This window comes from Odontesthes bonariensis, chromosome 11, assembly GCF_027942865.1.
Source record: "Odontesthes bonariensis isolate fOdoBon6 chromosome 11, fOdoBon6.hap1, whole genome shotgun sequence".
NCBI lineage: Eukaryota > Metazoa > Chordata > Actinopteri > Atheriniformes > Atherinopsidae > Odontesthes > Odontesthes bonariensis.
The window spans coordinates 19,310,088-19,332,169 of NC_134516.1; the positions used below are offsets into that span (position 1 = coordinate 19,310,088).

A 22,082-nucleotide genomic window follows, 5' to 3' on the forward strand; every position below is an offset into this window, starting at 1 on the left:
AAAGCTGAATCAGGTCACATTATGCAGATCCGAGCACATCTCTCCAAAGACTGTATGGCATAAATGAATAGAATTGTGTTTGTCTCACAAACAAGGTTAAGAGGGGTTAACCGTCGCTGTGCTTTTGTCTATCTCCTTCCTTAATCATACTTCGCTTTTTAAGCCATCAGAACCTGCTTTTAGCATTAAAAATGTATCAGAAGCTTGTGGGTAAAACCACATATACACGCTGACCCTCTCCTCCCGAACTGCTTGCATTGAAACGTCAAAATACGCCCTAACAGTTACACAGGAAGAGGAGAGAAGGGGAGGAGAGGTGAATAATTAAACTTCCTTTTTAATCTTTAATCCTGGTGATTAATGTCAGTGGAAAAAAAAACCTATTTGCCCTTGCACCCGAGGGGAATACTTATGAGCTTTGAGACTGTAGTGATATGATTGCATTTACGGGCATGGTGCTATTGTTCACCTGTGCAGCTGGAGGGGATGAACGCTTCTAAACTCTGATATCCTGACAGCTCCAGCTGACCTCTCTTTGCAGGGAGGACAAAGAAAGCATAACTCGGTGGGAGTCGATGGCATAAAATCCGACAGTTTCACACGTGTTTGTGAGAGGAGAGCCGGCTTTGGTGACCTTTCCGCATCCCTTTCTTGGTGTTTTCCTTACCTGCTGTGGTTGTGAGCACATCTGTTGTGTTGCGGAGCCCCATGAAGTCGAATTGGTAAAGCCTCCAGTATTTCTGGTCCGACGTCTCCACTGAGTTTCGCTTCCACTTGTACACAATCTCATCTCGTGGGTAGCCGTCTAGAGGCCAAACGGAGGAGTGGGTTCGGCGTGTGAAAGAAGAGGAAAAGTGGGGGGAAAAGAGCAGAAACAGAAAGTTGGAGGCAGGAAGGATTTATGCAGCGATGCAGTTTTTGTTGTGTGCATGATTTATACTAATTTATTCAGTGAGTTTTCAAAGGAAATTAAGTGGTCTGCACACCCACTGAGATGCATCTACAGCAAACAAATACTCACCGTTGTGTAGCTTTCCTTCTATTTTTGGTGGAGCAACCTCACCTGCTTCCAGTTTAAGTAAATCAAATCAAATGGGACAAACCTGAGCTTTTGATCTTAGGCCGGAAAAGTCGAGCCTGTTTTAAAGAAAAATAAACTTTTCCACAGTTCCTCGCCTGCTGAGTCTGACCCCACAACCCCAGTTCCAAAAAAAGTTGGGATGCTGTGTAAAATATATATAAAACAGAGCGATGATGTGCAAATCTCATTAAATGTTTAAAGTGAGACATTTTACTATTTCATGATAAATATCAGCTCATCTTGAGTTTGATGGCAGCAACGCGTCTCATAAAAGTTGGGACAGGTCCATGATTCCCCCTGTGTAGCATCCGCTGTTCTTTTAACAACATTTGGAACTGAGGAGACCAGCTGTTCTGATGGAGGATTCTGGCTGCTCAGCAGTCCTGGATCGTCTTTGTTGTATATTAAATGTTTTTTCAGGTGGTGCAGGTCAGTCCAGCAGCCGGACTCTTCTACCATGAAGCCATGCTGTTGGAATAGATGCAGGATGTGGTTTAACTTTGTCTTGCTGAAATATGCAAGGCCTTCCCTGAAGAAGACGTCATCTGGATCATTATCTTTCAGAAAATGATCTAAGTGTATCGAATCATATCGAATCGTTGGCTGAATATCGTGTATCGTATAGTGAGATTAGTGTATCGCTAAAGCCCAAGTGTTCACAGACGATGATTTCTGGAAGTGTTCCTGAGCCCAGGACAGAATCAGGTCTGTTTTTAATGCAGAGCTGCCTGAGGGCCTGAAGGCCACAGAGATGTCTCTAGATTCTCTGAATCTTTTGATAATGTTATATTCTGTAGATGATGGAATATTAAAAGTCTGAGGAACATTATTCTGCCTCTTTGAAAGGGATAGTTCGCCTCTTTTGACATGAAGCTGTATGACATCCCATAATAGCAATATAATATATGAACACTGACTTAAGGCTGATTTATGGTCGCCTACGTACCATAAATGAGCTCTCTCTGTCGACATAGACCCTCCCGGAGACGCTCTCCGTCGCTTGCGTGCGTCGGCCAAACTTCCTATCTATCCGTCGAGGCGACGGAGACAGCAAGGGTTGTGATTGGTCGGCTAACAACATCATTTCCGGAATCCGTTTTCCGGTTTAGCTCCTTCCTCTCACAACAACAACACCGCCATTTTTGAAAGAGTTTACTGTGTGGCCGGTCAACATTTGGTCAAAATTATTTGCATTTCAATATCAACAAGCTCCAACTCCAACAACAGTCTTTCTCTCTCGCTCGCCATCGTTCACTGTGAGGAGCGGAACGGATCCGGAAGGTGAACAATCAATCAACGACTTTCACGATAGACGTTGCGAGATTGAGTCGTTTAACGTAGCGACGCCTACTGATCGGGAGGTGAATTGCCTTAAGTATCCGACATCCCGACGGAGTACTTCGAAAGGACGGAGAGCTGACGGATTGAAGGAGAAGCATACTGAGGCCTTTACCCCCTGCTGCGTCCTGTGAGCCGAGTTCCAGCCTCGTTTTGGCCTTGACGAAGGTAGTCTGGCTAGTTGGCTGGGGTTTAAAAAATAAAGCGTTTTGCTTCTCAAAACAAATATGCGTTCAAAAGAGTAATACATTTGCATCCCAAAATCATTCTCCAGGAAAAAGTCAGACCTCACAATCGCTTGGCCCTATTTTCTCTGCCTTCGTATCACTGCGTGCTGCCGCCTGCCGACAGCCGCACCTGTTTCAAGGTGTAGGTGTACTTACGTCAACACCAAAACGAGGCCGGAACTCGGCTCACAGGACACAGCAGGGGGGGTAAGTCAATGTTCATAAATGATATTGCTAGTATGGGATGTCATACAGCTTCATGTCAAAAGAGGCGAACTATCCCTTTAAGGTGCTCTTTTTATACCAAATCATGTTCCAGATCTGTTTCTTTTTTTTCGTCGCTCCTGTCCCAGCTTCTCTGAGACGTGTTGCTGCCATCAAACTGTCTCACTTTAAACATTTCACATGTTTTCTCTGTTACGTTGACAATAAGTTGCGGGTCTGAAATAAGCAAATCGTTGCATTCTGTTTTTTATTTAACATCAAAACAACAGTGTAACACACGGATCCTCACTGGAGGCAGTTTTACGTGAAAGCTCACACGTTAAACACAAAGCTGAGTTCAGTTTGACAAGTTACAGCAATTCTGCATGGAAAAAATGAGTGACTGCAGTAATGAGCGAGTGGCAGGCTTGGTTCTGCCCCGCAGTGGCAACTAGACTAATTATGTAAATGTTCTCATTTAGACGATAACCATCTATAACCAAGAGGAAAAAATCACAATGATGCGAAAGAGGTTTTCTATTTTTTTTAACATTAATATAGTTGGCAGACATTATTGCCGTCATATTTCTCTTGGTGTGTTTGTACAATTATCTTTGCTGCAGAGAGCATTACCATTGTGGTACCCGTGTATCTTCACAGCTACAGAATGTTTCATACTTTAAAAAGCCCCCTGAAGCAACATGTTCTTTCATGATGTTATAAATTACATCCTTCTGAGGCCTTGATTCTAATATCCTCCCCGTTTATTCTCCAAAGAAGACGAGGGGTCTTTCTTTTAGTGTAAACAACTCGAGATATTATGAAATTTGGATGATGTTTGAGCATTTTTTCGTTTTATCAACACCATCAAGAAAACGATGCCCTTTATTCCAGCAATAATCATGCAGCTGAAGCTGTTTAACCCATTTAGGCCTAAGACGCCTGGAAAAGAATGCCTGTAAAACCTATGGGCAATTTCAGAAAGATTCCCTAAAACCTGAAGTATTTCTGGAAATTCAGCAATTGTGTCAACGCCTACTAAATGATTGATTTCTCAGCCTCTGTAGCTGATAGAAACAAAATTCAAAAAGTATTTGAGAGCTTACGCCTGTGGCTTTCTTTGGAAATTGAGTTTATTTACATACACCTTCACGAAAATGTAAAAAGTAAAGTGCAGGAACAGCACTATTTTCAATTAGAAAACAGTAATAAAATAAAATTAAATATAATAAAATATAAATTACTATGTATTTTATATTTAAATTATTTATTTATCTATTTATTTTATCGCCAGTAATCTCTTTGTACTGGCAGCAGAAGGAGCCCATACACATTCCAATAAACGTTTTCATCTCCGGCACAGTTACGTGTGCCCACCTTGCCATCTTTGCTCGAGCTGGAGTCTGAAGTACCTGGTCACTGTATCTATTCGTCTCGGAAATGAGATGTGCCCAAAGCTTCTCAGTAAAAATATGATTAAATGCCTTCAACGGTGTGGCATCTGCAGGTAAATCGACTTTCACCCCTGGTGTGCGGTTGAAATCTCTCCGTCGATTACGGTGGTAATTGTCAGTCTTCCACTCACATTCAAACCCTTCAAAATCATCCTCGTCGTTATCGTCATCTTCAAACATATGTGCTCGCCATAAATCTCCATCAGTTGGGTCGGCACGTTCATCAGCATCATCAAACCCAAGAAACTCCTCAAAATCGCTCCCGTCTGAAATGTCTTCCCACTGAAAGTCCTCCATGCTTGTTCGATGTAACTTAACTTCAAAACAATGACACGAGGAACACGACGACACTCTCACGTGTCTATTATAATGCCTTTAATTGGCGCAGAGGTCAATAATTGGTGCAAAACAAACTAATACATGAAAAGAGACGTGTACGCTTTCCCGGCCTTAAAGGTAGAATAACGCAACAGCGCCCCCAGCTTTAAAGGTAGAAATGCAGCAACGCTTTCCCGGCCTAAATGGGTTAAAACCCAAGATGCAGGATAGTGCGGTTGGGAAAGGGACTATGTTTTGTGGCATCATTGCGTCATGTGATGGTAGCTGCGACCGATGTGTAGTTTTCTAACTATTAATGGGTACAAGATAATCAAGATGGTGCAGGACAGGATTTTGAAGCAGCAATCTCTTTTAAAAGGTCTCAGGTTTAACCCTCGCTCCCCCTAACAAACGATGGGAAACCGTTAACATCACATCTGTAATGCAATTTTTCACAGATCGACATTTGTATTTTAAGGTCTATCATGCGATTGCATTGCTTGATGCACTCAACATCAATATATTGGCTGATTAAGTCCACCGTTTTGATCAATACTGAGCAGATATTTGTGACTCTTGACTTTAGGGACCCCCTGATTGTCCTTTAACTAAACAGCGAGCTCATAGATTTGCCTTTTTCCAGAATATTGTCACAATTGTTTGATGGTTAAATTTGAGAGTCGGATATGTGTGGTGTCAAGAGGATAAACCTCACTTAATCCTGCATTTCCACCAAGTGAATCAAGAGATTCAAATTCTATTTGTAGGTATATGATCATAAATCAGGCTACAGTACAAACTAATGAGCTGTACTTTCTATTGTAGTGCTAATTAGCAGTAGCATTTAGCTCAAAGGGAATCTCCTTAAATCACGGCAGGCATAGACTGGAAGGCAAACACTATGACTTTTGTAAGAATCCCTGTGATGTTGGAAGATAAATCTGATCAGTCTCCCTGTTTCATCGGCATGAATGAGTGGTGTTTGGTTTCCTGTGAGCATGACACTCATACTGAGGCAAAACACTTCAATCTTGATTAAATCAGAACAGAGAATATAGCTTCTTACAGTCCACGAGTGTCTTGATTCTTCTTTTGTTTTACCCATACTTCAAGCTTGTTTTTATGACTTTCCCCGAGAAGAAGCTCATGTTGAGCACCTCGGCCAGAAGGCCTAGATTAGTAGATCGATGTCATGGCGGCTTCTGCCTGCTCCACGCAGGATGCCTGTTTATCGTGGCCTCTTCGCCTATCTTGTGTTCATTTGGTGTGTCGGTTGTGCACGTCCTCAAGCTGCAATATGTATCTGACCAGTGAGGTAAGCTTACTTTTGATGTTTCTATGTTTTATATAGTGAATTTCTCACACCATGCTTGGTTTAGGGGCCTCACATACCAATTTTTGACCAGTAAAACTGCTCCAGCTCCTTCATGTTGGATGGGATATTTAAGTCATGCAATCCTTATAGTCATGATTCTCAGTTGGACTGAGGACTTGGGCTATTCCAACACATTTAAACATTAACCCTTGAACCTTAGCTGTTATTATCCTAATGGAAGGTGAATCTTTGGAAGACTAAAACAGATTTCAGTCTCAAGAATTTCCCTGTTTTTAGCACCATCCATCATCCCGTCCCTTCCATAGATAAACATCCTCATAGCATGTTGATGGCTTACTTGATGCTCAAAAAGTTCCATTTTAGTCTCATCTGACCAAAGGATCTTCTTCCATGTTTGAACTTTTGTTAGAAATTGCTTCTTTTTGTTTAATCTATTCTTCTGTAAAGTTTATAGAGGATTACCTTTGGTCTTTTTTGTTGCTTTTCTAATTAACGGCCTCCTTAACCGGTCTGTGAGTTTAGTTTAACAGACCTCTCAAGGCAGTTTGTGTAGCCCCCGAACATAAAATCCCCAAAACATAATCCTCCATTTGATAATAACAGGAGACCCTCTGGGAACCCTCAATCCTGTAGAACTTATTCTGTAGCCTTCCACAGATCTTTGAGAGCTGCTTCTTTGACCTAGTGGCTTGGTTTTACCCAATCATCCATCCATTTTCTACTGCTTATGGGGGCCAGGTCACAGGGACAACAGTCTAAGCAGACCTCCCCAGCTCTTCTTAGGGGACACTGAGTTATTCCCAAGTCAACCAAGAGATACGATCTCACCAGCACTCCAACACAGATTTTCCCAGGTAGGCTGAGAATTTGGAACATCACCCTGATCTTGGCCCGGTCCAAGTCCAACATGCAGGCGTATCAATCAAGGCTACTCGGCACCAGGTGGTAATCTGTTGACAGCTCTGAGTGTCCAGGACACATGGCCTCAGGTCTGATGGCACACTAGCTGTGTTCGAAACCGCATACTTCTCTTACTACTCCCAATACTCATACTGACTTTTTTCCCGGATCCATACTAGATTCTCCGAAATGTTGGGTATGCATCATGAGGTTACTACTCATACTCAAACTACCCAAGATTCAACGTAACGTGACGTCACCAATCCTCATTTCCTGTCAAAACGGCAGTTTCAAGCTAGCTACAACGAGGGTAGCTTCACTTCCACTTCCTACGGCTAGCTTTAGTAGCGCCGAATTTGTCGGAACAAAATTGTAAATAGCCGCTATTTTGTCAGATTTTCAACACGTTGGGGATCTAAACGACTACTTTCTCGTCTGAAAATGTTGCTAAAGTTTACAAAGTTTAGAGCTTAAGCGAAATCAGCTTCAGGCCGGCTGATTTCGGCGCAGGTAGGAGCTAAATGCATTGTGGGTAAACACTCTGCATACTGTCTGATCGATCAGTATGCAGAATGGAAGTATGTAGTATGTAGTATGCGCTTTCGAACACAGCCAATTACAAAGTTGATCATTGACCTTTGACCTAAGGTGTCCTGGTACCAGGTACACTTAAAGAGGAAGTTTTTTTTTTTTTTAAACCTGGACCTTATTTCTGGCATAAAATACGTTCATCTTCTCACAGATAACAGTTTGGTGAAAGTCGGTGTCCTTCGGACACTATTTAAGTCACTCAGATCTGCGTATATCCATATAACGGGAGAGAACAGGGCAGAGACAATGCAGCGTCTAAATAAGGCATTATCCGTCTTTATTTCACCAATACTTTAAGACCAATGGATTAATGAGCTCAGAGCTGACATGTTGTTGTTATCGGGGGGCTTTCTACACATGCGTCTACTGGGATGACGTCATCGCCGCGCCCCGCCGTGGCAGCAGCATCTTTACACGGAATTTGCTACTGCTGCTGGTAACAAGGTTCGTTATAGCATATTTCCAAATTGCCATGTTGCACAAAACTAGCAGCAGCAAACTCTGTGTGAAGATAGCCGACCGTCACAGAGCACCGGAGTGAATGAGCTGTGCTGCAGCGGTGCGTCGATGACGTCATCCCAGTAGACGCGTGTGTAGAAAGTCTCCGATAGCCCCCAATAACAACATCACGGCTATGTCTGTTTCCAAGTATATTAGTGCAAAGATGAGAAGTTTCACTCAGTTTACCTGTCAGTAGTTCTAATTCTGGGGCTTACTCTTGAATCGCTGTGTGGTATTGCAAATTCTGCTTTTACTCCACATGAGACTACAGCATACCAAACTATGAAGGGCTCTAAGTATTTATGGGAATGCTGCAATGGCTTAAAAAGTATTGGCAAATGTGGGATTGCTTGTATCATATCTGTTAGGAAAGCATCTGGTTGCTCAGAACTGATAAGTGAGGCCATCAACACAGCCACTAGGTTCATAATGTTCCATCTGAATAAATGAAATCACACTGTAATGGGGAAGCTTGTGATTTGATTCATGATGAAGAGCGTTTTAGAAAACTTGCACATTAGGTTTTCAGAGGATTCTAATACTACGCCCTGAGAGGTGGATGTTACAGCCCATGAGAATTATGTTTAAACAGTGGCTGTAAGTGAGGGATAATTATCAGATGATGTCCTGGAACTCAACTGGTCCCCTCTGTCTCACTCTCTCCTCCACAGCAGATCCTCGAACCATCTGCTGTGGAGGACATGGATGCCATTTGTAGGCTGGCAGCACACTGATGCACAGATGACAGACGACCCAAGAAAAACAATTGCTGCTCAGTTAGTTTATATCGTTAAGAATAAAATGGATTTCTATGGAGGCTCTTAATGGATGAACAGCTTATCGGAGACAAATGGAAATCTGGGAAGAAGCTTCTTTACATTTTCTGAAAGAGTTGATTCAAATATACAAAGTAAAAAGCTGAGGACCTTTTTAAGAACACTGTTCTGCTCTCAAGCATCATTAAACCCTGTTAAAAGAAAAAGAAGAGGCTAAAACTAATGGCTTATCCAAACCTAATGCTGAGTGGGTGCTTGATAATTAGCAGCAACAAATATCGGCCTCTTGCATCAGTTAATGATGATAAATTAAATCATATCACGCAGAATGATGTCATTTAAAACCATTTTCATCTGCTCATCCAAGGTCGCGGAGGCAACGGGTCCAGTAGAGAAACCCAGACATCCCTCTCAGGCTCCTCCTGGGGGATCCCGAGGCGTTCCCAGAAGGGACATATCATCCCCAACCAGTCCTGGGTCTCCCCCGGGGCCTCCTCCCAGTAGGATGTTGCAGGAAAATCTCCAAAGGGAGGCGACCAGGAGGCATCCTAACCATCTAAAATGTCTCGGAAAGAAATCTATAATTCTAGAAGTAAGTCTAGACGTCTAGAAAGAAGTTTAGAAATCTAGAAAGAAATCTAGAAGTCTTTAGAATAGTCTATAGACACCTAGACTTCTAGGTGTCTGAAAGAAATCTAGAAAGAATTCGACGTCTATAGAAAGGGATTTCTTTAGCGTTTTCTAAACTTCTTTCTAGATTTCTTTCCAAGGCTTTTTTTCCAAAACATCTAGAAAGAAGTCTAGAAAGAAACCGAGACGTCTCTAGCAGTCTAGATTTCTTGCTAGATGTCTCGGAAAGAAATCTACAATTCTAGAGGTAAGTCGAGACGTCTAGAAAGAAGTTTAGAAATCTAGAAAGAAATCGACATCTGTAGAAAGGGATTTCTTTCCTAGACTTCTTTCCTAGACATCTAGAAAGAAACCCAGATGTCTCTAGCAGTCTAGATTTCTTGCTACATGTCTCTGAAAAAAAACTATAATTCTGGTAGTAAGTCTAGATGTCTAGAAATAAGTTTAGAAAGAAACCGAGACGTCTCTAGCAATCCAGACTTCTAGATTTCTTGTTAGATGTCTCAGAAAGAAATCTAGAATTCTAGAAAGAAATCTAAACGTCTATAGACGGATAGATTGCGTTTCGTTGTCTCAGTACTTTTAACTTGAATAAAGTCTTTAACTCGTGACAAAGTTGAATCTAATAAAAGTGCCTTCAGATTACTTTTGTTGTGAATTGAAACACTGAAATGGGACCTTAAAGAAAGCTGCAAACCTCAATGAACTCAAGCCAAAATCCCTCCACAGCCATTACTGCTAAAGGTGGTATTAACTGATTATCCTCTGTTTTGAAACCTTAGAAATAAAGGGAGTATTTTTTATAATGTTGCAAATTCAACCACGTCTACTTTGTCGTGATTATTGCCCTGTTCTAATACCATTAAATCCTAACTGATCATAACTGAGTCATTTAGTGAGTCTATCGCAGTTTAGGTGCAGCAGATCTCTACATGTTGGACTGAATGGAGATTTTCTCTCAGTGAAATGGAAGTCTAGCTGCATACTGACAGTAATACATGATGGCCTTATTAAATATCCCACTCTGTATGCAGCTGATCAGTGATTCCCTCTGAAACTGGGACTTCCCTGCTCATGCTGCTCCCTGCCGCCTGTCAAATGTCTATATCTCCCAGGATCCAGAAAACAGATTAAGACTCATGAAACCTGCCTGTGGTGAGGTTTTGTAACCCATTTTGCCATTAAAATCAAATAGTTTTTACTCGTACATCCACTCTTATAGCTTCAGGTTATACGTGTCTATGTGAGCATTTTTCATGCATGCTGTTGCCAGTACTCACAGCTGGAGAAGACGAGAGGACAGGAGTGTTCGTCCATCGGGAAATTATGAAGCTGCAGCTGGCATTCGGCATTGATGGTCATCCTGGAGTAGGAATAATGACAGGTTTAAACAAAGACATTCGAGGTGCTAAAATAGCTTCTGATCTTCAATTTCTCAGAGCGTGAAGCAAGTTGTGAGACCGCCGGATACAACACATGATGCAGCTTTGAGCTCTACAGTGTATGAAGCACTGGCTTTAAACCAAATGGTGTGGGATCACAGTTGATTAGACGGTTTATGTGTGAAATCCCTCAAAATGATTTTCATCATCAGTGTTAAATCAACCAGGTCAGGGCCCAGAGGTCTGCCCGCCTGTAAAATCAGGGTTACTTTGCTGTGATCACTGGACAAGTCAACACACCAGATGTTTCTGATTCTACGTTACCTCAATATCCCAAAGATTTACTCTCTCTGGATATAATGAGAGTTATGGAGATGAGATCGGGAAAACTGGCTGACTTGTTATGCATCATTGCCTCTTTGTCATTGATACAATTTCTAAATAATTGCGAGACTTGCAACACAAAAGAGGAGCCTGAGTCGAAGCTGAACGAGGGCCCCCTCACTCTGCTTGTTCGGAGGTGAACAAATTGCAGATTATTTTCAGTTTGCATACATGTTCACTTTCCCTCACAGTAAGGAGAGCTGAATGTAAGGAAAAAGCAACCGTAGCTTCTCAAATTAGATGTTAAAACACAAGCTTTTAAGTTTCCTCAATGTTTGAGCTACTGAATGCTGTTTAAAACCTTAAAATTACACCAAATGTCAAATTATATCTCAGTTTACACAAAATGCTCTTTTTTGTGTGTGTGTAGAGATCTAAAATAGATAAATTTCTTTCAGAAATGGCAGAAAGCAACAATCAGAACTGAGCTGACAGGCATGAAATGTGCTTTTTTTTCTCAGGACACCATTCAAAATCATATATTTCACCAGCTGCAGCCTCCACCCAGCAGTAAAAAAAAAAGCTAATTAATATGTACCAGACGTCATAAGAGGGCGAAAAGTCCCAAACGAAACAATGTGATTGGAATAGAGACAGGCCTTTAGTTCTGTCTCGCAGTTATTGGGGTGACTTTTAATCTGTTGCAACGCCTCAAAGCCTGGAACGGTGCAATAAAACAGCGGAGCCTCCTATGCAAAGCTGGAAGCTCAGATAGGTGCAAAACTTCTGTTGTTTTGGCCCCTCCAGAAGTTTTATTTTAATTAGGTTGGAAAAAGTTCAAACTATTGCAGTGGATTGTATGCAAGTGCTGCGCTGTGTGCCAGAAAGTCTCATAAAGAGGTTGTCGAGTGTAAGTTAGACCATTATGCTGTTAAAGTGAACGTAAGTGTCCTTCAAACCTTCTCTTTTTATCTTTATCCTTAAGATACATTTAAGAGTTTCTGCTTTAAATAAAGGTATTTGTGTATTTTGCAACCTTTTTAATGTGTTGCTGACATGAAAACTAATCAAATGTATCCGCAACTATGTCGTCTTTGTACTATTTTCCACTAAAGTTAAGTCGGTCTGAGGTTAAATCATTCATGCATACGAATAATTCTGCTTTTATTCCCACAGCACTCAGAAACACTTTGAAAAATTAATTTAGACATCCGTACTTTAAAAAAACTAAGATTTTTAATGACTTGACCATGTTCTGAGCACCCAAAAATGGCCGGGACTGGAATCAGTAAATACTAAGAGTGCGCAGATACGTCGGCCTATCTGTAAATGGGACAAAATAAACGAATGTTTTTAACGTATGTTGCATCGACTGCCCTGAAACTGACCGGATTAGCCTGCAGATTTAGCAAATATCCACTAGGCGGCGACCTAATTCGATATCAGGTACTTAAAGGGCTTTGAAAACTGTTATTTTTTCACATGCTAAAGGTTGGTTGACACATTTGTTCCAAAGATAGTGTGATGAAGGGTTTGAATACTTTTTTGCTCTATTTCTGTTATTACAAAGGCTGTTATTTTTAACTTCGGTGTTGGAAAGCCAGCTGCTAACATCAGGAAATGAGATTGATGACAGCAGCTACACAGTCCTGTGAACCTAAGAATACATTAAAAACGTACTTTCCCCTTTAGATATTCACTCTGCTTAAGAACCGAGTCGGTTTATCTGATCCAGCTGCGAGTCGGTTGATGAAAAAAACTAAAACAATGAGATGAAGTGACAGTAAATGCTCCGTCGAGCTGAAGGAACAGCTGCATTGGGTGATAATTCTGTCACTGTGGGTGACCCCTTTCACATCTCACATAATCACTGCATGGTCCATTGTTCATGAAAAGAAAAAGAGGAGATTAACACAGCTTTTAACTTGTTGCAGTTTTAAAGCTGAACATTTTAGTTGTGAACCATTGAACCCTGCTGATAACAAGCATATTTATAGCTCAATTTAAAAGCCCATGATCACAGTGTGATTAACCTCTACAACATCTCAAATCATTCCCAACAATCATGGGTTAGATCTGAGACAATTACAGGATTTTAAGCCAGGCCTTTTCCCTCCTAAATTTAGAAATGGAAGCTGGCTGTTTAAAAAGCCGCTTTGCTCTCGTCTGAATATTTTAACAAAGAACTAAGAAAAACTCAGAGATGACTGACATTTTCCTGGCAAAGCAAACGATAAAACGCCAAAAATCGTTTGATTTCCAGTTCACCACAGCACAAACGCAGCATCTGGTCCTCCAAGACGCCTACAAACGACCACTGATGGAGGTCTTTGTTGTTAGGTCAAAGTTCATCTTAATATCCTAAATATGTGGGTAAAAACCCAATGCCGATCAGATTTTCATTTAGAAGGAAAAGCTGGAAGAGGAGTTTGTAACTTACTTATTTTCAAATAAAGGGAACAAATGCTAAGATATTACAGACAATCTAGCCAATTACGTCATGATTTGCAGTAAAAAACCCAAAATTTGACTTAATTCATGAGACGTCAATGCTTTAAGGGTTTGATCAGGATATTCCTCATCTGACATTAGCTGAAAACATTTATATACATTGTCACGCCCTGACTTTTGAGGCTAAAAAGGCTGTTTTTGGATTTCATGAGGAACAACAGGTGCATGACCTCCACCAACGCTGGTTATCAGTGAATGAAACGCTTCACGTAGGACGTTATGTCAAAGAGTTTCGCTTCAAGAAGAGAAACATGCTCTACTTCATTAGATTATTATGTAACAGACACTAATAGCTTAAAAAAGATGCTTTACAAACAATTCAGGTGCATGGCCTCTTGTTCAACCTGTATTTGTCCCATTTTTATTACTTTAGAACCAGTAAGAACCAATTTCAACGTTTAAATTGGTCACCGGTTCACACCAGACCGACACCACTGCCAACCACAGTATCTCATCTGACGACAAGTCGCTGCATCTTATTTCAACTCAGAAATAAATACGGCAGAGTGGAGCTGCTTCAGGCGGTCATCTATATTTTACGGTTTCGAGTCTTTGTGCAACCACCTTTCAAAGCATTTCCTCCAGTTTATGTCATGTTTATGTGCCTGAATGAGAATAAACTATGCTGAATGTTCTCAAACATGTTCCCGGGTCCAGCTGCTGCGTTTCCTCTCAGGTGAGACTTTATTATGTCTGCTGTTTGTCAGGCAGGCAAAACAGACTTTCTGCCTATTTGTTTTGTTTGTTTTGTTTCCTCCGTTGCTCGATCGTGCCGCTTCGCATTGCTAAACATAAGAAAGATCAGGCCGTTCCTAACCCAACACGCCACCCAGCTCCTGGTGCAGGCCATGCTCATCTCCCACCTTGACCACTGCAACGCTCTCCTAACTGGTGTCCTAACTTGTGTCCTAACTGGTGTCCTAACTGGTCTCCCAGCCTGTGCTGTGAAACCTCTGCAGATGGTCCAGAACGCGGTGGCGCGTTCCATCTACTTGAATGCTCTTGCAAAGGCTTAAAGGAGAATTCCGGCTATTTTACAAACATATCCCATCTGTTGGAGACCCAGGAAAGTTGGCCAAAGGGAAAAACGCGAGAAATATTCCAAAATTGTCTTTTTGTCCACCAAAAACGACCCTCGGGAACCGAACTACACATTGCCATGTTTGTTATTGTTTCCTATCGAACAGCTGACTCGTTTCAACACCCATTTTCGCCGTGATGTCATGACGTGTCACATGACTGCTTGAAGGAGCGCACCTTCGCCCATTATTCAGCTGCGGGAGAGAAGAACCCTCGGGGTTTTATTGGAAGCACGTCCTAGACTTGAACAGTTGAGGAAATGAGAGTGTGTGCCTTTCCGAATTGCGGCAACATAATGAGGAGGTATTTGGCCTTGAGTTTTCATCGCCTTCCCATCCGCAACCGGAAGACGCCTGTGGAACACGGAAGCTGAGAGAGGTAAGTGCGCTGTTTTTGAAATCTCAAAATGTATAATGTCTGTGCTAGCTAATGGTATGGTTAGTCCCTGGGTTGAATTGTATTGCTACTGACACCACGGCCAATTCGGTAAAAAGTATTTTGATACACGTTAAGAGCCTCAGGAAAGGTTAAACGCTTGCCCGATAGAGCCCGCTTTCATGGAAATCAGCGCAATTGGACAACTTTGCACAGCGTGCATGAAAATTTCTCGCGTTTTTCCCTTTGGCCAACTTTCCTAGGTCTCCAACAGATGGGATATGTTTGTAAAATAGCCGGAATTCTCCTTTAAGGCTGATTTATGGTGCCCTACGGAGACCCTACCGGAGACACTCTCCGTCGTTTGCGTGCGTCGGCCATATTTCCTATCTATCCGTCGAGGCGACGGAGACTCGCGGAGACCGCAAGGGTTGTGATTGGTCGGCTAACAACATCATTTCCGGAATCACTTTTTCGGTTTAGCTCCTTCCCCTCTCAAAATTATTTGCATTTCAATTTCAACAAGCTCCAACTCCAACAATAGTCTTTCTCTCTCGCTCGCCATCGTTCACTGTGAGGAGTGGAACGGATCCGGAAGGTGAACAATCAATCAACGACTTTCACGATAGACGTAGCGAGATTGGGTCGTTTAACGTAGCGACGCCTACTGATCGGGAGGCAAATTGCCTTGCGTATCCGACATCCCGACGGAGAACTTCGAAAGGACGGGGAGCTGATGGATAGTGAAGGAGAAGCATACTGAGGCCATCACGTCACCACTCGGTCACTCCGGATTGTCGTCTAGCAGTGCCAACACCACGCATATTTTTTACCCCATGAAATCATGTTGAACAAAATACTCTACAACATTATTTGGGACTACTTTATATGGTAATGCAGTATTCACACTCCAAATAGGAGCGTTTAACCCAGACCCAAAGAGAAACAAGTCTAAGAAAACACCAACCATTGAACTGTTAAGAGTATCGGCACTTAGCCTCGTCAACTGTTTGCCTTTTAACCGAGTTCAATCCAATTATCAGAACCCAGAACCCCATTTCTGTTGCTCCTGTCAGTGTACTCGACAATGGGTTCTCCACTGTGAATTTATACATTAAATCTGAGCTTTTTATTTAATTTAAATGAAAAATACTCCCAACAGTAAAATTTTCCATTGGGTTAAATTACAAATAGATAATGTTTATGCATTTGGCAGACACTTTTATCCAAAGCAACTTACACTAATATCCACTGGCTACCCTTAGCCGCCCGCATCAAATTTAAGTCACTGATGTTAGCCTACAGAGTCCTTAATGGAACGCCTCCCATCTACTTGAATGCTCTCGCAAAGGCTTACGTCACCACTCGATCACTCTTGATTGTCGTTTAGCGGTGCCTACACCACGCTGAAAACAATCCAGACTCTTCTCTTGCCAAGTGCTAAAAAAAACAGGGGTGTCCCCTTTCAAGAAACTCTTGAAGACCCAGCTCTATCCCAGCACTTACCCTGTACTTCCCTCTATGTCTGCTCTCTATCTCTATGTCACCTCTGACAGAGTCTTACTGATGGTTTCCTTCTACGTAGCTTATTGTTAGCTTTGATGTTAGCTGTTATGTTATATCCTCATTTGTAAGTCGCTTTGGATGCATAAACATAAACTAAAGACTGTTCGGAGGTGTCATTTACAAGAATCACGTTACTCCTCACTCACTATTCACAAACTCTGATTAAAAAAATTGGATTTTCGAGCAGTTTTTAAATTTCACTCCCTACAAAAACAGTTTTTGAGGCAATGTTTTCCACTGCAGGTCTTTGTAAAAACGATTGCGGTCCACCATCACACAGCAGGAGCAGCGTAAAACCAATTCCTGCTGTGGTCCCTTTATCTATTGCTCCAACTTAGCAGCCCTGATTCATAACCCGAACCCTACCCTGTACTTCCCTCTATGTCTGCACTCTATCTCTACATTGTCACCTCTGACAGTCTGACTGGTGGTTTCCTTCTACGTAGCTTATTGTTAGCTTTGATGTTAGCTTATTGTTAGCTGTAATGTTACATCCTCGTTTGTAAGTCGCTTGGGATGCATCAACATCAATTTTATCCAAAACTTGCACCGATCAGCTTTATAATAAAGTCTGTAAAGGGAATAATAATAACAAACGCATGCCGACAGATGATGAGATCACTCATGATCTATGATGACACACTGATTACAGGGAGCGTCAGTTTTTTTAAAGACTGAAAATGTTTTTTATTAAAGTTTTAGATGTTTTTAATATTTATGTATGACCGAGGGAAAAGGTTTTATTTGGGTTATTAACTGAATACAGTTATTTCTGCTTCTGACGTTGAAGCCCATGTAAATGGTTAATATTACATTAATATCCCTGTTAGCTCATTAGAATGAAACAGATTGATGAAGCCGTTAATGCTACATTTTTCCTAAGGGAGAAAATTAAACTGCTTTAGTTTTAACCAGATGCAGCCGGTGTGCTGACTGAGGTTTGGGTACAATGTTGCTGATGTAAATGTGATAACTAGGTAACTTAATAACTTCCCTTGCTGCTTATATTTTGATTTGGTGTTTTCAATATCTACAGAGCAAACAGCAGACTGTACAACAACCAAAACAAATGTTACCGGGTTATAAAATGAGGTAAATACAACTTCAATGCTCAGAGAAACTTTGAAAAATCCAAGAGCTACATCTCAGACTCTGCGGGCCTCAGTTAGCATGTTAAAGGTTAAAGGTCATGACAGCACAGTTAGAAACAGACTGAACAAGTATGGCTTGTGTGGAAGGGCTGCAAGAGAAAGCCTCTTCTCTCTAAAAAGAACATGGCAGCACAGCTTAGGTTTGCAAAGCTGCATCTGAACAAACCACAGCACTTCTGGAACAATGTCCTTTGGACAGAGCAGACCAAAGTGGAGATGTTTGCTCATAATGCACAGCAGCACGTTTGGAGGAAACCAAACACAGCATATCAGCACAAACACCTCACACCAGCTGTCAAGCACGGTGGTGGAGGGCTGATGATCTGGGCTGGTTCTGCAGCCACAGGACCTGGGCACCTTGCAGCCACTGAGTCCACCATGAACTCCTCTGGATAACAAAGTGTTCTAGAGTCAGATGTGAGGCCGTCTGTCCGACAGCTGAATCTGGGCTGAAACTGGCTCATCAACAGGACAAAGATCCCAAACACAGCAGCAGATCTACAGCAGAATGTGCCTCATGCAACAACCGTTCGCATAGATTTGTTCTTAAACCGAATGTACGAGTGATTTAAGAGAATTTGCGCATTCACCAATCTTTGTATTTTCCGTTTTCTTTCAAGTACGAACAGAATTTACGAGTGATCCAGACCTGTCGTAGGAGTTTTGTAAAATAGTCTGTTGTTATTCAAATCGAGTTTGCTTAACTAATGGATTGTATATTTAATTACTTTGAAGAAAACCTAAATAGATATATACATTATACCCCATAATTATGCTGAAATTATTCTGTTTGACTGGTTTGACCACTTCAACCTTTCAGAGGGAGACTGGAGACAGATCGGGGGTGTCCCAGTCCTCTGTGAGTCGTGCGCTCCCCTTGGTCATTAAAACTCTCATCAGTTTATCACCCATGGTACATCAAATTCCCATACACCACTGTCCAACAAGTACAAATTAAGAGGGACTTTCATGCCGTGGCTGGACTGCCAAACATAATCGCAGCACGAGACACATATACGCATCAAAGCACTCGTGCTGTTGTGGAGCGCACTGAGCTGAAGGCCGGGTGGGTGTGTCTCGATACAGCGTTTATTTTCATATCAAACCATTTCTTTTTTATTTCGGTGACATTACGAACTACAGGTGACAATAAACAGCACTCCTAATTGCTTCCCATTTCTTCGCTTTAGCAGGTCCCGTAATTCCACTGCTGACACTGCTAAAAATCACAGATTTCCTTTTTTGAATCTCTTCAGTCTCAGAGCCCGTAAATTTGTTCTTTTTGCGCCTTGATGCCATTCTCATGACTCAACACTCAACACTTCCTGGCACAGGAGCGAGGAAGCACAGCCTTATATGGTATAATTTAGGGCGTGGAGTATGCAAATCTACTATCCTCGTGCACGTGCCCCTTAAATACTCACGAGTGTGATTCATCATTTACGCAGGTCTTTACACACTTTTTCCGAAGTTAAGAGCGTTTGTTGAATCTGACGTGGCGTGTTCGTACGAGACCTTCTTACGAAAAAAGTGAGAGAAATTTAGAATAAAAATACGAAAATGTTCTTGCATGAGGCCCATTGTGTGAAAAAGAGAAGAATCAAGGTGTTGCAACGGTCCAGTCAGAGTCCAGACCTCAGCCTGCCTGAGATGCTGTGGTGGGACCTTCAGAGAGCTGAGCAGAAACCAGAGCTGCAGACCTCAATAAGCTGAAGCAGCTGGAGAGAAGAGTGGGCCGAGATTCCTCCTTTAACCAGGAGAGAGACTGAGAACGTCCCACAGGAAAGCAGCTGCTGGATCAGGGGTTCACTTAGTTTTTTTACTCACTGCTGCTACCAGCTGCTGGATCAGGGGTTCACTTAGTTTTTTTACTCACTGCTGCTACCAGCTGCTGGATCAGGGGTTCACTTAGTTTTTTTACTCACTGCTGCTACCAGCTGCTGGATCAGGGGTTCACTTAGTTTCTCACTCACTGCTTCTGTGTTTTGTCTCAGTTTTAGTTCAATAAATAACGACACAGCGTAACATGTCGTGTGTTGTTCTTCTTATAATTCATTTCGCTGCCATTAAAACCTGGTCCTGCTGACCTTTATATGTCCTGTTATGTAAAACCTTCAAACTGAAAAAGGTTGTAAAACTGTACCGACATGTTTTCCAATGCTAACAGCCTTCAACAATCTCAAGTGGCTGCTTTTATTTACAGCACCTCCATAAACGTCTCAGTGAATACGGGTTTAGTCACTTTAAGGGAGCTTTTTTTTACCTCAGTGTGTAAAGTATTTTTCCGTTGTTCCAGATGCGAAGCAGCTGATTGGGCGTTGTTATCCAGTGCGAATCGGCGTTCTTGGAATTCCGAAAGATGGTGTCGGGCAGCCAGATCAGGCCGACCATATTGCTGTTTTATAAAGAAGCAGACGGAAAGAAAGAGCAGAAGGTGAGAAACCATCTCTGTGGACTTTCCTCTGACTTCCTGACAAGGCTTCTCTCACTGGAAAAAATCAAAGTCTTACCAAATATATTTGTCTCATTTCTAGTCAAAATATCTCATTACACTTAATATAAGACACAACTGCCTAACAAGTACTATTTCAGCCAGATATAGGGACTTGTTTGAAGACAATACATCTGGAATATCTTGTTAAATGAAAAAGTCTTGAAAACAAATTGTTTTGAGTTGGAATTCATATGAAACAAGCTTTTTTTTTTTACATTTGAAGAGGTTTTTAAGCTAATTTTAAGGTCACTTTTATCTCAAAAGTCCCAAATATCACATCTTCTTTCAAGAAATCTTGACAAGCCGATTTTCACTAGTTCCATTGGCAGATTTTTCTGCTTATCTCAAGCAAAAAAGTCTTGTATTTGTTGTTTTTCTTACTTATTTTTGGAGGGGCATTTTTTTCCAGTGCTCCTTCCAATAAGAGGATAATAAAATACCAGAGTGACTTGAGGAAAACAAAGCACATCCATCAATTTGTTCCATTAATTACAGGCGAGAGAGAGAGAGGAATATTGTTCTCAAATGAGATATTCATGGTATTAAAAGGTTGAAAAATAATCGTGGAAAGACACATTTCAGAGTTTACACATCATGCTCTGTGTGTATCTGCAGTCAATCCAAAGTACCTGTTGAGGGTTAGGATCCGCATGCTGCTGCTGTTGTAACGCAGGCGGGTGTCCACCCAAGTCTGGGCGAAGATGATATCGATCTGGTACTCCTGGGAGGAGAAAACTAGAGTCAATACACTGATCCGACAAGCCTTTTCAAAGATGTACACAGACAGAAAGAGATGTACAGGAGGCAGTCTGCGCTGAGCAGCTTTAATCCTTCCAGGGGAGCTGATGTGTTTGTTAGAGCCCCAACGTGTCCACATGAAAGAAAATACCGAAGCAGCACAGCACTCACTGGAAATACATATTATGCTTTTGATATGGAAATTAAATAAGAGCATCTCTCAAACTGTTTACTGCAGCACATTTTCTGAACCTCAGATATGACCCCGACTCTAATTACGAAATACTGTGAGAACGTTGAATGTGAGCTTTCTCATTCAGCTCATAGCCTATAAATACACACCTCCGTTTGTATGGAGGAGAGAAATGTTTGAAAATAGTGTCCACCAACCGCGATGATAGGTGAAAACACGATATTCTAAAGTTTAAAAACTATGAGACATGCATGATGAATTCCAACCAGAGAAGTAGCTCCTGCACATTAACCCGTAAAGCTTCATGATGAGGACCCTCCCCTCTGATTTACAAGTGTTTGTGGAGGAGAACAGAGTGGCCATTTTTTTTAGATTCTTCTGATGTGACGACGTCCGCTTTTCATGTCTCACTCGTGCTCGTTTGGCCACAAACACACACAGGGAGGAATGAGGGTTTAAAGGGGAAGTTTTATTTGTTTTTGTTTTTTTAAACCTCGACCTTATTTCTGGCATAAAATACAACAGCACGGCAGCTATGAGCTAACAGTGCAATAGTTACATGTTCATTCATTCATTGGTCTTAAAGTATTGGTGAAATAAAGACAGATAATGCCTTATTTAGAGGCTGTATTGTCTCTGCCCTGTTCTCTCCCGTTATATGGACATACGCTGATCTCCAGTGATCTAAATATCTTCCGAAGGACGCCGACTTTCACCAAACTGTTATCGGTGAGTAGATGAACGTATTTTATGCCAGAAATAAGGTCCAGGTTTAAAAAAAAAAACAATCTTCCCCTTTAAGTCCATCCATCCGTTCATTATCTTTCCGCTTAGCAGAGGAAACGGGTCCAGGAGGGAAACCCAGATATTCCCTCTCTCCAGCTCGGGGGTCTGCCCCGGAGCCTCCACCCA

At 41.7% G+C, this 22,082-nt stretch overlaps 1 protein-coding gene across 1 annotated transcript in view; it reads right to left on the reverse strand.

The window, feature by feature from the left end:
- Positions 1 to 22,082, reverse strand: part of LOC142391792 (gamma-aminobutyric acid receptor subunit gamma-3-like) — a 155,006-nt gene that overhangs the window by 43,407 nt on the left and 89,517 nt on the right. Inside the window, exons 4-7 of the mRNA XM_075477862.1 lie at positions 20,869 to 20,960; positions 20,009 to 20,140; positions 10,637 to 10,719; positions 668 to 805 (exon numbers count right to left, since the gene is read on the reverse strand). Coding sequence (XP_075333977.1) covers positions 668 to 805; positions 10,637 to 10,719; positions 20,009 to 20,140; positions 20,869 to 20,960 — 445 coding nt within the window. The remainder of the gene's footprint in view (positions 1 to 667; positions 806 to 10,636; positions 10,720 to 20,008; positions 20,141 to 20,868; positions 20,961 to 22,082) is intronic.